This window comes from Trichomycterus rosablanca, chromosome 1 (assembly GCF_030014385.1).
Source record: "Trichomycterus rosablanca isolate fTriRos1 chromosome 1, fTriRos1.hap1, whole genome shotgun sequence".
Taxonomy (NCBI): Eukaryota; Metazoa; Chordata; class Actinopteri; order Siluriformes; family Trichomycteridae; genus Trichomycterus; species Trichomycterus rosablanca.
In genome coordinates, this window is record NC_085988.1 from 82,606,843 (window position 1) to 82,623,847 (window position 17,005).

The 17,005-nt window shown below is 44.6% G+C and overlaps 1 protein-coding gene across 1 annotated transcript in view; it reads left to right on the forward strand.

The window, feature by feature from the left end:
• taf3 (TAF3 RNA polymerase II, TATA box binding protein (TBP)-associated facto) overlaps nucleotides 1-17,005 on the forward strand; it is a 105,415-nt gene that overhangs the window by 74,468 nt on the left and 13,942 nt on the right. The window contains exon 4 of the mRNA XM_062996776.1: nucleotides 9,205-9,293. Coding sequence (XP_062852846.1) covers nucleotides 9,205-9,293 — 89 coding nt within the window. The remainder of the gene's footprint in view (nucleotides 1-9,204; nucleotides 9,294-17,005) is intronic.

Consider the following 17,005-nt stretch of genomic DNA (forward strand, 5'->3'; position numbering starts at 1 on the left):
GTAATATAAAATAGTAATCTGGTTTCACTGTGGTTTACAAGGTGTAACGTAAAGCCTCCACAAAGGGGGTGTTCGTGTACAAGTTCATTTCGTGTTTATGTGCCTGTTAAAATTAGTTTATTTTTTACAGCATCAGTGACCACTTTTGTCCAAAGCAACATACGCCCAGCCCGACATTAAAAGAAGCACAAGTCAAGTCAGGTTACCTTTATTTCTATAGCACATTTAAAAGACAACGAGTGTCGGCCAAAGTGCTGCGCAATAATATCAAATTAAAATAACCACTCAACTGTGCAAACATTCCACAAGGAAAATAACATGCATACAAACAAATCGAATAAAAACACTAAAACAAAATAAAGATGTGAGCGGTGCCTTAGTGTTGTGTTTTCGCTTCATCTGATCGTAGTTTCATTTGTCTAAACGCTTGTATAGTGGTACTTTGAAACTCAACATCTCCTAAACTCAACACCCTTCGACGAGAAATTTGTACCTTAAACTCGACGTTTGTGCGACTGCTGCTTTGCTCAGCGCTCGGCTTGAGCGGTGCAGTAAAATGTCATTTATAAAACGGATAGTTCCGGTCCTAAAATCTGATTGGCTGAGCCGCGTTCGAAGCCGTTGTAAAATCCCCGATAAACGCACACCTATGACCACCTCACATCATTCCATATTAATACGCCACTGAATAGAAAAAGTTAATGTTATTTTCGCCCTCATGTTGCCTAGCAACACTGTTAATCGAACTATTTTGCGTCGCGGAAGAATGCTTTATTGTAAGTTTATACACAATAAATACATTTATGAATTAAACATTGTTGTATTTATTATATTTTATGTTGACCGCCGTTTTATAAAAGCAATAAGCCACTCGAGACCGTGCGTTACTGTTATGATTTTAGCACGGGGAAAGAAGTTTTAGGTCTCAAAAACGTCATCCCCGTGCTAAAATCACAGTAACGCACGGCCTCTCGTGGCTTATTGCTTTAGCGAATATGAGACGAATCTGCATTAGTGTGGAATAACCATCAAATCCAGTCTGAAAGCTCCACGTGTATCCGGGACCATGGAACGCATTAACAGGTTTCCCAAACATTCTTATGCGGAAAAAATACCTTGAAACTCAACGCCTTTTAAACTCAACATCACTCCCAGAACCGACTGACGTCGAGTTTCAAGGTACCGCTGTACTAAAATTTTAGAAATGAAACTTTTCTAAGCTGTTCAAATTTATTTTTAACAGCATGAAAATCTAAAACCTGATTTATTTTTATGCAACAGTTACCAGTCTACATTTAGTGATTTCAAGTATTCTCCTAGTATCAAAACATACTCATGTTTATGTCTATGAATACAAACTCGTGAAAAGTATATTAAATATATATATATACAGTGTATCACAAAAGTGAGTACACCTCTCACATTTCTGCAAATATTTCATTATATCTTTTCATGGGACAACACTATAGATATAAAACTTGGATATAACTTAGAGTAGTCAGTGTACAACTTGTATAGCAGTGTAGATTTACTGTCTTCTGAAAATAACTCAACACACAGCCATTAATGTCTAAATAGCTGGCAACATAAGTGAGTACACCCCACAGTGAACATGTCCAAATTGTGCCCAAATGTGTCGTTGTCCCTTCCTGGTGTCATGTGTCAAGGTCCCAGGTGTAAATGGGGAGCAGGGCTGTTAAATTTGGTGTTTTGGGTACAATTCTCTCATACTGGCCACTGGATATTCAACATGGCACCTCATGGCAAAGAACTCTCTGAGGATGTGAGAAATAGAATTGTTGCTCTCCACAAAGATGGCCTGGGCTATAAGAAGATTGCTAACACCCTGAAACTGAGCTACAGCATGGTGGCCAAGGTCATACAGCGGTTTTCCAGGACAGGTTCCACTCGGAACAGGCTTCGCCAGGGTCGACCAAAGAAGTTGAGTCCACGTGTTCGGCGTCATATCCAGAGGTTGGCTTTAAAAAATAGACACATGAGTGCTGCCAGCATTGCTGCAGAGGTTGAAGACGTGGGAGGTCAGCCTGTCAGTGCTCAGACCATACGCCGCACACTGCATCAACTCGGTCTGCATGGTCGTCATCCCAGAAGGAAGCTGACGCACAAGAAAGCCCGCAAACAGTTTGCTGAAGACAAGCAGTCCAAGAACATGGATTACTGGAATGCCCTGTGGTCTGACGAGACCAAGATAAACTTGTTTGGCTCAGATGGTGTCCAGCATGTGTGGCGGCGCCCTGGTGAGAAGTACCAAGACAACTGTATCTTGCCTACAGTCAAGCATGGTGGTGGTAGCATCATGGTCTTGGGCTGCATGAGTGTTGCTGGCACTGGGGAGCTGCAGTTCATTGAGGGAAACATGAATTCCAACATGTACTGTGACATTCTGAAACAGAGCATGATCCCCTCCCTTCGAAAACTGGGCCTCATGGCAGTTTTCCAACAGGATAACGACCCCAAACACAACCTCCAAGATGACAACTGCCTTGCTGAGGAAGCTGAAGGTAAAGGTGATGGACTTAACCCAATTGAGCACCTGTGGCGCATCCTCAAGTGGAAGGTGGAGGAGTTCAAGGTGTCTAACATCCACCAGCTCCGTGATGTCATCATGGAGGAGTGGAAGAGGATTCCAGTAGCAACCTGTGCAGCTCTGGTGAATTCCATGCCCAGGAGGGTTAAGGCAGTGCTGGATAATAATGGTGGTCACACAAAATATTGACACTTTGGGCACAATTTGGACATGTTCACTGTGGGGTGTACTCACTTATATTGCCAGCTATTTAGACATTAATGGCTGTGTGTTGAGTTATTTTCAGAAGACAGTAAATCTACACTGCTATACAAGTTGTACACTGACTACTCTAAGTTATATCCAAGTTTCATGTCTATAGTGTTGTCCCATGAAAAGATATAATAAAATATTTGCAGAAATGTGAGGGGTGTACTCACTTTTGTGATACACTGTATACAGTAGTGCTTAAAGATAAATTTTTCCTCTTGGTAGCCTAGTTGATAGAGCTTTGGGCTGACGATCGGAAGGTTGTCACTGTTGGACCCTTGAGCAAGGCCTTTAATCCTCTCTGCTCCAGGGGTGCCGTACTATGGCTGACCCTGAGCTTTGACCTCGGCTTCCAAACACGCTGGGATGTGCAGAAAAAGAATTTCTTAGTACTGAACACATGTGGATGCCTTAGATGAGGTGATGATGATTATTATTATTATTATTATTTAGAAGTGAAGCTTGGATTAGAATCTTGTTGTTAATGTGATTCACACCCAATGAGAAGGAAAGTTGGTATTTGAAGCCTGAGGCGACTGGCACAAAGAAATCAGGTTCCCGAGTAGATTCGAGCCCGAGTGACATTTACATTTTCCGTCGTTTCTTTTCCGTTTGTCTCTGAAGTCCGGCGCACACACGACACACCGAGCTGCCAATCTGTGTGCAAATCAAACAGGGCATAATACACCCCAGAGTCTGTGTTTACCCAGTCCACCCACCGTGTGTGTGTGTGTGTGTGTTTGCGAGGGGCTGATAGAGAAAAGAAAGATTGTGTTAATTCCACTCGAGCGGATTCGTCCCGCGGTGTCTTTTCACAGTCCAGCGCGGCGATAACGCATGTACATCACATAAGATCTCTCAGGATTGATTTACACAGCTAAGTGTAGAGTTCCATTTCTCTCTCTGTCTCTTTCAATAATTCACCCCTCACTCGAACCCTCTCTCTCTCTCTCTCTCTCTCTCTCTCTCTCTCGTCTCACGCCGCTACCGCTAGATAGGATACAGAAAGCGATTTCTCTCTCCGGCCCCCCTGCGTCTCTCTCTCTCCTGCACTTAAATCTCTTGATCGCTTTAATTTTTTGCAAGGCTGCTCTGCTGGCGTCCGGCGGAAAAGCGAGAGCGGCGGCAAAGAGAAACGCGAGTCACGGCGGTGTTGAGTTAGGCCGGTTTATCAGTAGCCGCCCCGAAGGTATGCGCGGAAGGGACTTCAATCCGCAGAGATTAGCGGAAAAAATGCCGTCCGTAGCAGTAAGGGGCTTACGCCAGCGCTCGCATTAGTTCAGGTGAAAGGAGTATTGCGTTTACATAAAAACTGGACAAATCCAGGCACAATGAGTGGCTCCGACGTGGGGCCACACAGGAACCCGCTATCTCGGGACCTCCACCTCCAGGCCACGGCTCCGACAGACAGACAGAGTTTCTGCCGCAGACAAGAAATGAACGTTGCTCAGTGGAGCGGTGTGGAACCGCCTCGACTTTTTCACCGCCGAAAGCTCGTGCCGGTTTGTGCTCCCGAAATTCTTTACTGTGGCTCAAAGTTCTGCCAATAAACACCGATCAGCCATAACATTAAAACCACCTCCTTGTTTCTACACTCACTGCTCCACTTACCATATAGAAGCACTTTGTAGTTTTACAATTACTGACTGTAGTCCATCCACCCTGTTCTTCAATGGTCAGGACCACTACAGAGCAGGTATTATTTAGGTGGTGGATCATCCTCAGCACTGCAGTGACACTGACACGGTGGTGGTGTGTTAGTGTGTGTTGTGCTGGTATGAGTGGAGTTTTTAAACACCGCGTCCACTCACTGTCCACTCTATTAGACACTCCTATCTAGTCGGTCCACCTTGTAGATGTAAAGTCAGAGACGATCGCTCATCTATTGCTGCGGTTTGAGTCGGTCATCTTCTAGACCAGTGGTCACAGGACGCTGCCCACGGGGCGCTGTTTGCTGGATATTTTGGTTGGTGGACTATTCTCAGTCCAGCAGTGACAGTGAGGGCTGCTGTGTCTGAATTACACATACCAGCACAACACACACTAACACACCACCACCATGTCAGTGTCACTGCAGTGCTGAGAATGATCCACCACCTAAATAATACCTGCTCTGTAGTGGTCCTGTGGGGGTCCTGACCATTGAAGAACAGGGTGAAAGGGGGCTAACAAAGCATGCGGAGAAACAGATGGACTACAGTCAGTAATTGTAGAACTACAAAGTGCTTCTATATGGTAAGTGGAGCTGATAACATGGACAGTGAGTGTAGGAACAAGGAGGTGGTTTTAATGTTATGGCTGATCGGTGTATGTTTCTCATGGGAGACAGATGATTGAGGTTCAGTCTCTATTTGAGAGGTGATTAATGCTGTAGCTAACACCCCTCGGGTGTGTCCGCTTGGGCGTGTGCTCCCACCAAATAGAGAACGTTTGAAGAACCGGGGCTCATCGCGATACAGGGCGGGTTAAATAGGACGAGGCGCTTTTGCGGGGAAAAGACATTGCGAGCCACTTAAAGACTAATTAACATAAGCAGATAGCACTATCTGAACCTGCCGCTGTGGGTGACCCTGAACGTGCTACACACCCACACACAGGCCTTATCGTGCAGGTACAGGTCCTCAAGCGCTTCCTCTGGGAGGCCAACACGTGTGTGTTTAAGTGTAGGTGTACACGTGTGGGGAAAGCTGGGTGCCTACAGACCGTAATCTGCAGTTGATCTGTATTAGGTTGGTTTATTTATGAGCGTTGATATGCAAATCCAAAAAAGTTGGGACAGTGTGTCAAATGCTTATGAAAGAAGAAAGCAGGGATTAAATTTGTTTTGACCGGTGCAGTGCAAATTTGCAAACATCACTTGATAATCATTGTATTTATGCCTGTCATTTAGCTCCTTTCTGTGATTTAATACAATGCAAGCAGTTGAAGTTCAAGGGCCTTGCTCAGGGACCCAGCAGTGGCAACTTGGCTTGAACCAACAGCATTCCGATTACTGTGCCATTACCTTAACCCTTCCAATGGTCTGCTCAACCATTAACTAAATACTGTGAGCACTAGTAAAAAGTTTAATAATCATTTGCATTTTTGCCAGTCAGTGAGGAGCCTTATGTGCGAATCCATCGAGACGCAGGCGAAAAAGAAGGGGTGGGTGGACTGCGCACGTGTCCAAGGGGGCGTGGGGAAAACAAAAATACCCTCCTAGCACGCAATCGGGATCCCTACGCTGCATTGGGAGAAAAAGGAAGAAAATGCATCAATACATAGAGAAAAAGGCAGCAGCAGGGGGCGCCAAGGTCCAGAGGAGTTGGATATACCCAAATTGGTACAGTGCAAAAGTTCCTAAGCCAATAAACAGTATTAGCATCTATATAAATCCATGCAATAATGACGTTTTAATATTACTAGGACTGGATGGAAATAAATAAAGCAGAACTGCAATTTTTACCAGTTCCCGTAGGGTCTCATTTCTAGTGGAAATGCGCTAACGTGTGTCAAAGATTAATATTGCACAGCAGGCGTGTGTTTGTGAATCTAACACACCCGCTTCCATTCTCTCAAAATGATGCAACCTGCCAGACGTTCTCCCAAATCCAGCTGATCCTCACGTTCTTCAGTAGAAAGGACCAATCGAAAAAAGCATGAATGCAGATGCAGATAAAAAGAGAAGCTTTGATACACACAAAGGGTTTTTTTGTTATAAATATGCACAGACGGCGAAAACAAAAACCTTAAAAAGAGAAAAGATGTTTCTGTGCTAAACGATTAGCGGCGCAGCGGGGGTTCCCCCACACATCAGCACAAAGCGAACAGCTCACTGTGAATCACGGGCAAACCAAAACCAACCACCCGTCCTCCCTACGGCCACAGCTCCCCACATCCCATCTCTACATCTACTCCTTCATCCTGTCTGTCATCTTCACCCTCTCCATCATTCATGTACTTTATCTAGGGCTGAAACGATTCCTCCAGAAACTCGATTACTAAAAATCATCGATTCAGATTTATCGCATTGAGGCATCGTTTAATCCATACGACTATATACAGCTCACGATGTTTCGCACTTTTGCACGACGCGTTCACGCGGTGGTCAGGTGACGCGAAGAAGCCGAGGGCTGCATCCGAAATCTCAGACTTAAACGGTACTTAACAGGACTTACACCAGGTACTTTTCATGTACAGTTTAATGAATACTACGTTTTTTGGACCTGCGTACGGTTCAGTATGAAAGTGCGATTTAGGACGCAGCCGAGATTTAATAGCGCGGACTGCAAAATGGAGAGAGAGAGAGAGAAAAAGCGAGTGGAGAACAGAGGAGACTGGACAGAGAAAACCACAGAAGGTTTTAGAATAAGTTTAAAAATATTAAAGCTTTATGTTCTGCGTGAGCTGTAGCTGAAACCTTTAGTTCTAAAAGTTGCACAAATTAGAGGCTTATGTTTATGTATTATTGCTTATTATTATTTATGCCTTAGTTTCAGGTTGCCTGTTTACATTTTAAAAGTATTTGATTTATTTTTGATGTTTTGTTTTTGCATATTAAAATGTTCTCTTTAAACTGTCCTGTACACAAGGAATTAAAACCTGCAGTTTGTTTTAAGAGACGCGTCTTATTTGATCTTATACGTATTTATTTTGCTCTTTATTAAAGCAAAAGTATTTCTTATCCGATTACTCGATTAATCGCTGGAATAATTGATAGAATACTCGATTACAAAATTAATCGATAGTTGCAGCCAGGGCCGGCGCTAGGGGGGGGCTGAGGGGGGCATTGCCCCCCCAAATTGTGTCTTTGCCCCCCCAAGCAAAGCAGTCCAGAACCGGGGCTAGGGGGGGCTGAGGGGGGCATTGCCCCCCCAAATTGTGTCTTTGCCCCCCCAAGCAAAGCAGTCCAGAACCGGGGCTGGTTGCAGCCCTAATTTTATCTGTGCGCCCTGTTTCAGTTTTTTGTCCACTTGCCACTCTTGACCATTCGAGCTCACTTCCAGGAAGTAAAGGCCCCCCCCCCCCCCCCCCCCCCCCAGTGTCACACTTACATTTTCTTATGCAAAACGCAATCCGAGCTGGTTTCGTTTCAGCTTCTGAACTGCTGAGCTTAAAGAACCTAGGATGATATTTTTTCACCAATCAAGCAACTAAAGTTGATTTAATATGAACTATGAAAAAGATTCATTCACACCCTCGGCTTGCTCGACGGGGGGGTTTTTGGTCTGTTGGTCCTGGATGCAGTAAAGTTGCTTTGAGAGAATGTCCATTGTAAAAAGTGCTATACAAATTAATTTGACTTGACTTGCGCTGGTTCAGAGCCTGTTTGGACACAAGGCTTGGGTACACCCTGAACAACTTACCATATCAAGAGCCAATTTACAGCAGACAATCCACCCAAAGGCGTATTTTTTGGGAGTTGGACAAAACTTCTGGTGGACAGTCATCTGAGGCCAGATTTACACCCAGGCACCCACACTTGATTGTTTTATATAATTGGTGCCAAAATGAGCAGAGTTCCCAACTGTAAATTCCTCCGCCGCTGCAAACCCTCACCCTGACCAAGGATAGCCACAGACTGCCACGCTTTTGTTTGCCAACTACTTCTTTTCACCTGACAGAGATCTCTTCCCTCGGTTCCCGACTGGTGACTAGCACAGATGAGATTTGGTGGCCTACTACAGTAGAAGGATTGACTATTGAAGTGGCATTAGTGCTACTGCATTCCAATATCCTGTTGGTTCTGTTCAAATACAGCCATGACTTTTTTTCTACCCATATTTAGTAAATCCCAGTTTGATTGAACCCTTTAATAATTACATTGAACAGTGGTCTCCAGTCTGAGCTGAATTATTTCACTGATCATGGAGAAAGAAAAGCACAGGTTTTACTAACATTGCCCAGCTCTGTGAACACCATACAGCCAAAAATATGTAGAAACTTTTTACTTATTATGTTCAGTTCTAGCTACTTTTATTTTGAGGCAAAAGTTTGAGCATGATCGTGCTTATGTGCACAACGCAGGTTTGTTTAATCCTGTTAGACACTGTTGGAATGAATTGGAACCTTCAACATGAGTGCCTGACCTCTTTTAGGCCGAAATGACCACATACACAATCCAGTATCTTCCTAAAAAGCCACCTTAGAAGAGATAAAGGCTGCTTCAGCTGGAGGAGTGAATTAAAGTAGTTTCACTTCACCTATTGAAAAGCACATGGAACAGTGGTCTACTGCCAAGGTCAGGAAGAAACCCCAAACTGTCACGTTATGCCGGGAGAAGATTTGTCATGATTGTTAGATCTGAGAACCACCTGAGGTCCAAGCATTCATGTGGTCACATCAAACCCATCTAAATGAATGCTTTATGAAGGTTTTATAGATTGATACACAGTGTAACTCTGTCTCTCTCTCTCTCTCTCTCTCAGTCTCTCCCGCAGGTTGACGCTCCCGTGGTGCCGCAGTCGCCCGTCATACCCAGACTGACGCTCAGAGTGGGAGCCGGACAGGACAAAATGTAAGCCGCACACACACACACACACACTCACGTGAGAAACGCTCTGTGTGGTCAGAGACTGCATGTCTGCGTGCAGGTGTGTGTTTCAGGCTTTGGGTCATGTGACCAGGTCCACACACACACACGCACCTTCTGCTGCACACACCCATCAATAGTCCCAGTGTAACACCAGTTTACCCCCCCACACACACCCCTCAGAATACATGTAGGCAGCTTACAGGTAACTGTGTGTGTGTGTGTGTGTGTGTGTTGTGGGGGGCCAATTTAGACTGCTTTGTTATGGCTCCCTCATTCTTACTCTTCCACCACCATGCCAGGCAGGAAACGTGTGTGTGTGTGTGTGCATGGGTGTGTCGACAGGAAGGGCTTTATTCTTCAGCTTTATTGTTGTAAATTGCATATCTGATGTAATTTGGCACTATTGTGTTCCTCCTGTGCACCTGCCTATGATCATAATTAAGTCCTCATTCTGTGTGTGTGTGTGCGTGCATGCGTATGTCAGTGAGGGTGCGTGTGTGTGTGTACACGTGTGTGCTCACGTGTTTGTGTAAGAGCTTGTGTGTGTGTGTGTGTGTGTGTACATGTGTGTGCTTACATGTGTGTGTGCTTGTGTGCTTACGTGTTTGTGAGAGCTTGTGTGTGTGTACATGTGTGCTTATGTGTGTGTGTACATGTGTGCTTATGTGTGTGTGTACATGTGTGCTTATGTGTGTGTGTACATGTGTGCTTGTGTGTGTGTGTACATGTGTGCTTATGTGTGTGTGTACATGTGTGCTTGTGTGTGTGTGTACATGTGTGTACTTACGTGTGTGTGTACATGTGTGCTTATGTGTGTGTGTACATGTGTGCTTATGTGTGTGTGTACATGTGTGCTTATGTGTGTGTGTGCATGTGTGCTTATGTGTGTGTGTACATGTGTGTGTGTACATGTGTGCTTATGTGTGTGTGTACATGTGTGCTTATGTGTGTGTGTACATGTGTGCTTATGTGTGTGTGTACATGTGTGCTTGTGTGTGTACATGTGTGCTTATGTGTGTGTGTACATGTGTGCTTGTGTGTGTGTGTACATGTGTGCTTGTGTGTGTGTGGACGTGCGTGCTTGCGTGTTTGTGAGAGCTTATGTGTGTGTGTGTACATGTGTGTGAGAGCTTATGTGAGTGTGTGTACACCTGTGTGCTTACATGCTTACGTGTGTGTGAGAGCTTATGTGAGTGTGTGTACATGTGTGTGTGCTTATGTGTGTGAGAGCTTATGTGAGTGTGTGTGTACACGTGTGTGTGCTTACGTGTGTGTGAGAGCTTATGTGAGTGTTTGTGTGTACACGTGTGTATGTGTGTGAGAGCTTATGTGAGTGTGTGTGTACACGTGTGTATGTGTGTGTGAGAGCTTATGTGAGTGTGTGTGTACACGTGTGTATGTGTGTGTGAGAGCTTATGTGAGTGTGTGTGTACACGTGTGTGTGATAGCTTATGTGAGTGTTTGTGTGTACACGTGTGTGTGTGTGTGAGAGCTTATGTGAGTGTGTGTGTACACGTGTGTATGTGTGTGTGAGAGCTTATGTGAGTGTGTGTGTACACGTGTGTATGTGTGTGTGAGAGCTTATGTGAGTGTGTGTGTACACGTGTGTATGTGTGTGTGAGAGCTTATGTGAGTGTGTGTGTACACGTGTGTATGTGTGTGTGAGAGCTTATGTGAGTGTGTGTGTACACGTGTGTATGTGTGTGTGAGAGCTTATGTGAGTGTGTGTACACGTGTGTATGTGTGTGTATGTGTGTGTGAGAGCTTATGTGAGTGTGTGTACACGTGTGTATGTGTGTGTGAGAGCTTATGTGAGTGTGTGTACACGTGTGTATGTGTGTGTGAGAGCTTATGTGAGTGTGTGTGTACACGTGTGTATGTGTGTGTGAGAGCTTATGTGAGTGTGTGTACACGTGTGTATGTGTGTGTGAGAGCTTATGTGAGTGTGTGTGTACACGTGTGTGTGAGAGCTTATGTGAGTGTTTGTGTGTACACGTGTGTATGTGTGTGTGAGAGCTTATGTGAGTGTTTGTGTGTACACGTGTGTATGTGTGTGTGAGAGCTTATGTGAGTGTGTGTGTACACGTGTGTATGTGTGTGTGAGAGCTTATGTGAGTGTGTGTACACGTGTGTATGTGTGTGTGAGAGCTTATGTGAGTGTGTGTACACGTGTGTATGTGTGTGTGAGAGCTTATGTGAGTGTGTGTGTACACGTGTGTATGTGTGTGTGAGAGCTTATGTGAGTGTGTGTGTACACGTGTGTATGTGTGTGTGAGAGCTTGTGAGTGTGTGTACACGTGTGTATGTGTGTGTGAGAGCTTATGTGAGTGTGTGTACACGTGTGTATGTGTGTGTGAGAGCTTATGTGAGTGTTTGTGTACACGTGTGTATGTGTGTGTGAGAGCTTATGTGAGTGTGTGTGTACACGTGTGTATGTGTGTGTGAGAGCTTATGTGAGTGTTTGTACACGTGTGTATGTGTGTGTGAGAGCTTATGTGAGTGTGTGTACACGTGTGTATGTGTGTGTGAGAGCTTATGTGAGTGTGTGTGTACACGTGTGTATGTGTGTGTGAGAGCTTATGTGAGTGTGTGTACACGTGTGTATGTGTGTGTGAGAGCTTATGTGAGTGTTTGTACACGTGTGTATGTGTGTGTGAGAGCTTATGTGAGTGTGTGTACACGTGTGTATGTGTGTGTGAGAGCTTATGTGAGTGTGTGTGTACACGTGTGTATGTGTGTGTGAGAGCTTATGTGAGTGTTTGTGTGTACACGTGTGTTTATGTGTGTGTGAGAGCTTATGTGAGTGTGTGTACACGTGTGTATGTGTGTGTGAGAGCTTATGTGAGTGTGTGTACACGTGTGTATGTGTGTGTGAGAGCTTATGTGAGTGTTTGTGTACACGTGTGTTTATGTGTGTGTGAGAGCTTATGTGAGTGTTTGTGTGTACACGTGTGTATGTGTGTGTGAGAGCTTATGTGAGTGTTTGTGTGTACACGTGTGTTTATGTGTGTGTGAGAGCTTATGTGAGTGTTTGTGTGTACACGTGTGTTTATGTGTGTGTGAGAGCTTATGTGAGTGTTTGTGTGTACACGTGTGTATGTGTGTGTGTGAGAGCTTATGTGAGTGTGTGTACACGTGTGTATGTGTGTGTGAGAGCTTATGTGAGTGTGTGTACACGTGTGTATGTGTGTGTGAGAGCTTATGTGAGTGTGTGTACACGTGTGTATGTGTGTGTGAGAGCTTATGTGAGTGTGTGTACACGTGTGTATGTGTGTGTGAGAGCTTATGTGAGTGTGTGTGTACACGTGTGTGTGAGAGCTTATGTGAGTGTTTGTGTGTACACGTGTGTTTATGTGTGTGTGAGAGCTTATGTGAGTGTGTGTACGTGTGTGCTTACGTGTGTGTGAGAGCTTATGTGAGTGTTTGTGTGTACACGTGTGTGTGAGAGCTTATGTGAGTGTTTGTGTGTACACGTGTGTGTGAGAGCTTATGTGTGTGTGTGTACACGTGTGTGTGAGAGCTTATGTGAGTTTGTGTACATGTGTGCTTACGTGTGTGTGAGAGCTTATGTGAGTGTGTGTACATATGTGTGAGAGCTTATGTGAGTGTTTGTGTACATGTGTGTGCTTACGTGTGTGTGAGAGCTTATGTGAGTGTGTGTGCTTACGTGTGTGTGAGAGCTTATGTGAGTGTGTGTGTGTACACGTGTGTGTGAGAGCTTATGTGAGTGTGTGTGTGTACATGTGTGTGTGAGAGCTTATGTGAGTGTTTGTGTACATGTGTGTGCTTACGTGTGTGTGAGAGCTTATGTGAGTGTGTGTGTGTACATGTGTGTGTGAGAGCTTATGTGAGTGTTTGTGTACATGTGTGTGCTTATGTGTGTGTGAGAGCTTATGTGAGTGTGTGTGTGTACATGTGTGTTTATGTGTGTGTGAGAGCTTATGTGAGTGTTTGTGTACACGTGTGTATGTGTGTGTGAGAGCTTATGTGAGTGTGTGTGTACACGTGTGTTTATGTGTGTGTGAGAGCTTATGTGAGTGTTTGTGTGTACACGTGTGTTTATGTGTGTGTGAGAGCTTATGTGAGTGTTTGTGTGTACACGTGTGTTTATGTGTGTGTGAGAGCTTATGTGAGTGTGTGTGTACACGTGTGTGTGCTTACGTGTGTGTGAGAGCTTATGTGAGTGTTTGTGTGTACACGTGTGTTTATGTGTGTGTGAGAGCTTATGTGAGTGTGTGTGTACACGTGTGTGTGCTTACGTGTGTGTGAGAGCTTATGTGAGTGTTTGTGTGTACACGTGTGTTTATGTGTGTGTGAGAGCTTATGTGAGTGTGTGTGTACACGTGTGTATGTGTGTGTGAGAGCTTATGTGAGTGTGTGTGTACACGTGTGTTTATGTGTGTGTGAGAGCTTATGTGAGTGTTTGTGTACACGTGTGTTTATGTGTGTGTGAGAGCTTATGTGAGTGTGTGTGTACACGTGTGTGTGCTTACGTGTGTGTGAGAGCTTATGTGAGTGTTTGTGTGTACACGTGTGTTTATGTGTGTGTGAGAGCTTATGTGAGTGTGTGTGTACACGTGTGTTTATGTGTGTGTGAGAGCTTATGTGAGTGTGTGTGTACACGTGTGTGTGCTTACGTGTGTGTGAGAGCTTATGTGAGTGTTTGTGTGTACACGTGTGTTTATGTGTGTGTGAGAGCTTATGTGAGTGTGTGTGTACACGTGTGTGTGCTTACGTGTGTGTGAGAGCTTATGTGAGTGTTTGTGTGTACACGTGTGTTTATGTGTGTGTGAGAGCTTATGTGAGTGTGTGTGTACACGTGTGTATGTGTGTGTGAGAGCTTATGTGAGTGTTTGTGTACGTGTGTGCTTACGTGTGTGTGAGAGCTTATGTGAGTGTGTGTGTACACGTGTGTTTATGTGTGTGTGAGAGCTTATGTGAGTGTGTGTGTACGTGTGTGCTTACGTGTGTGTGAGAGCTTATGTGAGTGTGTGTGTGTACATGTGTGTGTGAGAGCTTATGTGAGTGTGTGTGTGTACATGTGTGTGTGAGAGCTTATGTGAGTGTTTGTGTGTACACGTGTGTATGTGTGTGTGAGAGCTTATGTGAGTGTGTGTGTGTACATGTGTGTGTGAGAGCTTATGTGAGTGTGTGTGTACACGTGTGTGTGAGAGCTTATGTGAGTGTGTGTGTACACGTGTGTATGTGTGTGTGAGAGCTTATGTGAGTGTTTGTGTACGTGTGTGCTTACGTGTGTGTGAGAGCTTATGTGAGTGTGTGTGTGTACATGTGTGTGTGAGAGCTTATGTGAGTGTGTGTGTGTACATGTGTGTGTGAGAGCTTATGTGAGTGTTTGTGTGTACACGTGTGTATGTGTGTGTGAGAGCTTATGTGAGTGTGTGTGTGTACATGTGTGTGTGAGAGCTTATGTGAGTGTGTGTGTACACGTGTGTGTGAGAGCTTATGTGAGTGTGTGTGTACACGTGTGTATGTGTGTGTGAGAGCTTATGTGAGTGTTTGTGTACGTGTGTGCTTACGTGTGTGTGAGATCTTATGTGAGTGTGTGTGTGTACATGTGTGTGTGAGAGCTTATGTGAGTGTGTGTGTGTACATGTGTGTGTGAGAGCTTATGTGAGTGTTTGTGTGTACACGTGTGTATGTGTGTGTGTGAGAGCTTATGTGAGTGTGTGTACACGTGTGTATGTGTGTGTGAGAGCTTATGTGAGTGTGTGTACACGTGTGTATGTGTGTGTGAGAGCTTATGTGAGTGTGTGTACACGTGTGTATGTGTGTGTGAGAGCTTATGTGAGTGTGTGTACACGTGTGTATGTGTGTGTATGTGTGTGTGAGAGCTTATGTGAGTGTGTGTACACGTGTGTATGTGTGTGTGAGAGCTTATGTGAGTGTGTGTACACGTGTGTATGTGTGTGTGAGAGCTTATGTGAGTGTGTGTACACGTGTGTATGTGTGTGTGAGAGCTTATGTGAGTGTGTGTGTACACGTGTGTGTGAGAGCTTATGTGAGTGTTTGTGTGTACACGTGTGTTTATGTGTGTGTGAGAGCTTATGTGAGTGTGTGTACGTGTGTGCTTACGTGTGTGTGAGAGCTTATGTGAGTGTTTGTGTGTACACGTGTGTGTGAGAGCTTATGTGAGTGTTTGTGTGTACACGTGTGTGTGAGAGCTTATGTGTGTGTGTGTACACGTGTGTGTGAGAGCTTATGTGAGTGTTTGTGTACATGTGTGCTTACGTGTGTGTGAGAGCTTATGTGAGTGTGTGTGCTTACGTGTGTGTGAGAGCTTATGTGAGTGTGTGTGCTTACGTGTGTGTGAGAGCTTATGTGAGTGTGTGTGTGTACACGTGTGTGTGAGAGCTTATGTGAGTGTTTGTGTGTACACGTGTGTGCTTACGTGTGTGTGAGAGCTTATGTGAGTGTGTGTGTGTACATGTGTGTGTGAGAGCTTATGTGAGTGTTTGTGTACATGTGTGTGCTTACGTGTGTGTGAGAGCTTATGTGAGTGTGTGTGTGTACATGTGTGTTTATGTGTGTGTGAGAGCTTATGTGAGTGTTTGTGTACACGTGTGTATGTGTGTGTGAGAGCTTATGTGAGTGTGTGTGTACACATGTGTTTATGTGTGTGTGAGAGCTTATGTGAGTGTGTGTGTGTACATGTGTGTGTGAGAGCTTATGTGAGTGTTTGTGTACGTGTGTGCTTACGTGTGTGTGAGAGCTTATGTGAGTGTGTGTGTGTACATGTGTGTGTGAGAGCTTATGTGAGTGTTTGTGTACATGTGTGTGCTTACGTGTGTGTGAGAGCTTATGTGAGTGTGTGTGTGTACATGTGTGTGTGAGAGCTTATGTGAGTGTTTGTGTACATGTGTGTGCTTATGTGTGTGTGAGAGCTTATGTGAGTGTGTGTGTGTACATGTGTGTTTATGTGTGTGTGAGAGCTTATGTGAGTGTTTGTGTACACGTGTGTATGTGTGTGTGAGAGCTTATGTGAGTGTGTGTGTACACGTGTGTTTATGTGTGTGTGAGAGCTTATGTGAGTGTTTGTGTGTACACGTGTGTTTATGTGTGTGTGAGAGCTTATGTGAGTGTGTGTGTACACGTGTGTGTGCTTACGTGTGTGTGAGAGCTTATGTGAGTGTTTGTGTGTACACGTGTGTTTATGTGTGTGTGAGAGCTTATGTGAGTGTGTGTGTACACGTGTGTATGTGTGTGTGAGAGCTTATGTGAGTGTGTGTGTACACGTGTGTTTATGTGTGTGTGAGAGCTTATGTGAGTGTTTGTGTACACGTGTGTTTATGTGTGTGTGAGAGCTTATGTGAGTGTGTGTGTACACGTGTGTGTGCTTACGTGTGTGTGAGAGCTTATGTGAGTGTTTGTGTGTACACGTGTGTTTATGTGTGTGTGAGAGCTTATGTGAGTGTGTGTGTACACGTGTGTATGTGTGTGTGAGAGCTTATGTGAGTGTGTGTGTACACGTGTGTTTATGTGTGTGTGAGAGCTTATGTGAGTGTGTGTGTACACGTGTGTTTATGTGTGTGTGAGAGCTTATGTGAGTGTTTGTGTGTACACGTGTGTTTATGTGTGTGTGAGAGCTTATGTGAGTGTGTGTGTACACGTGTGTTTATGTGTGTGTGAGAGCTTATGTGAGTGTGTGTGTACACGTGTGTGTGCTTACGTGTGTG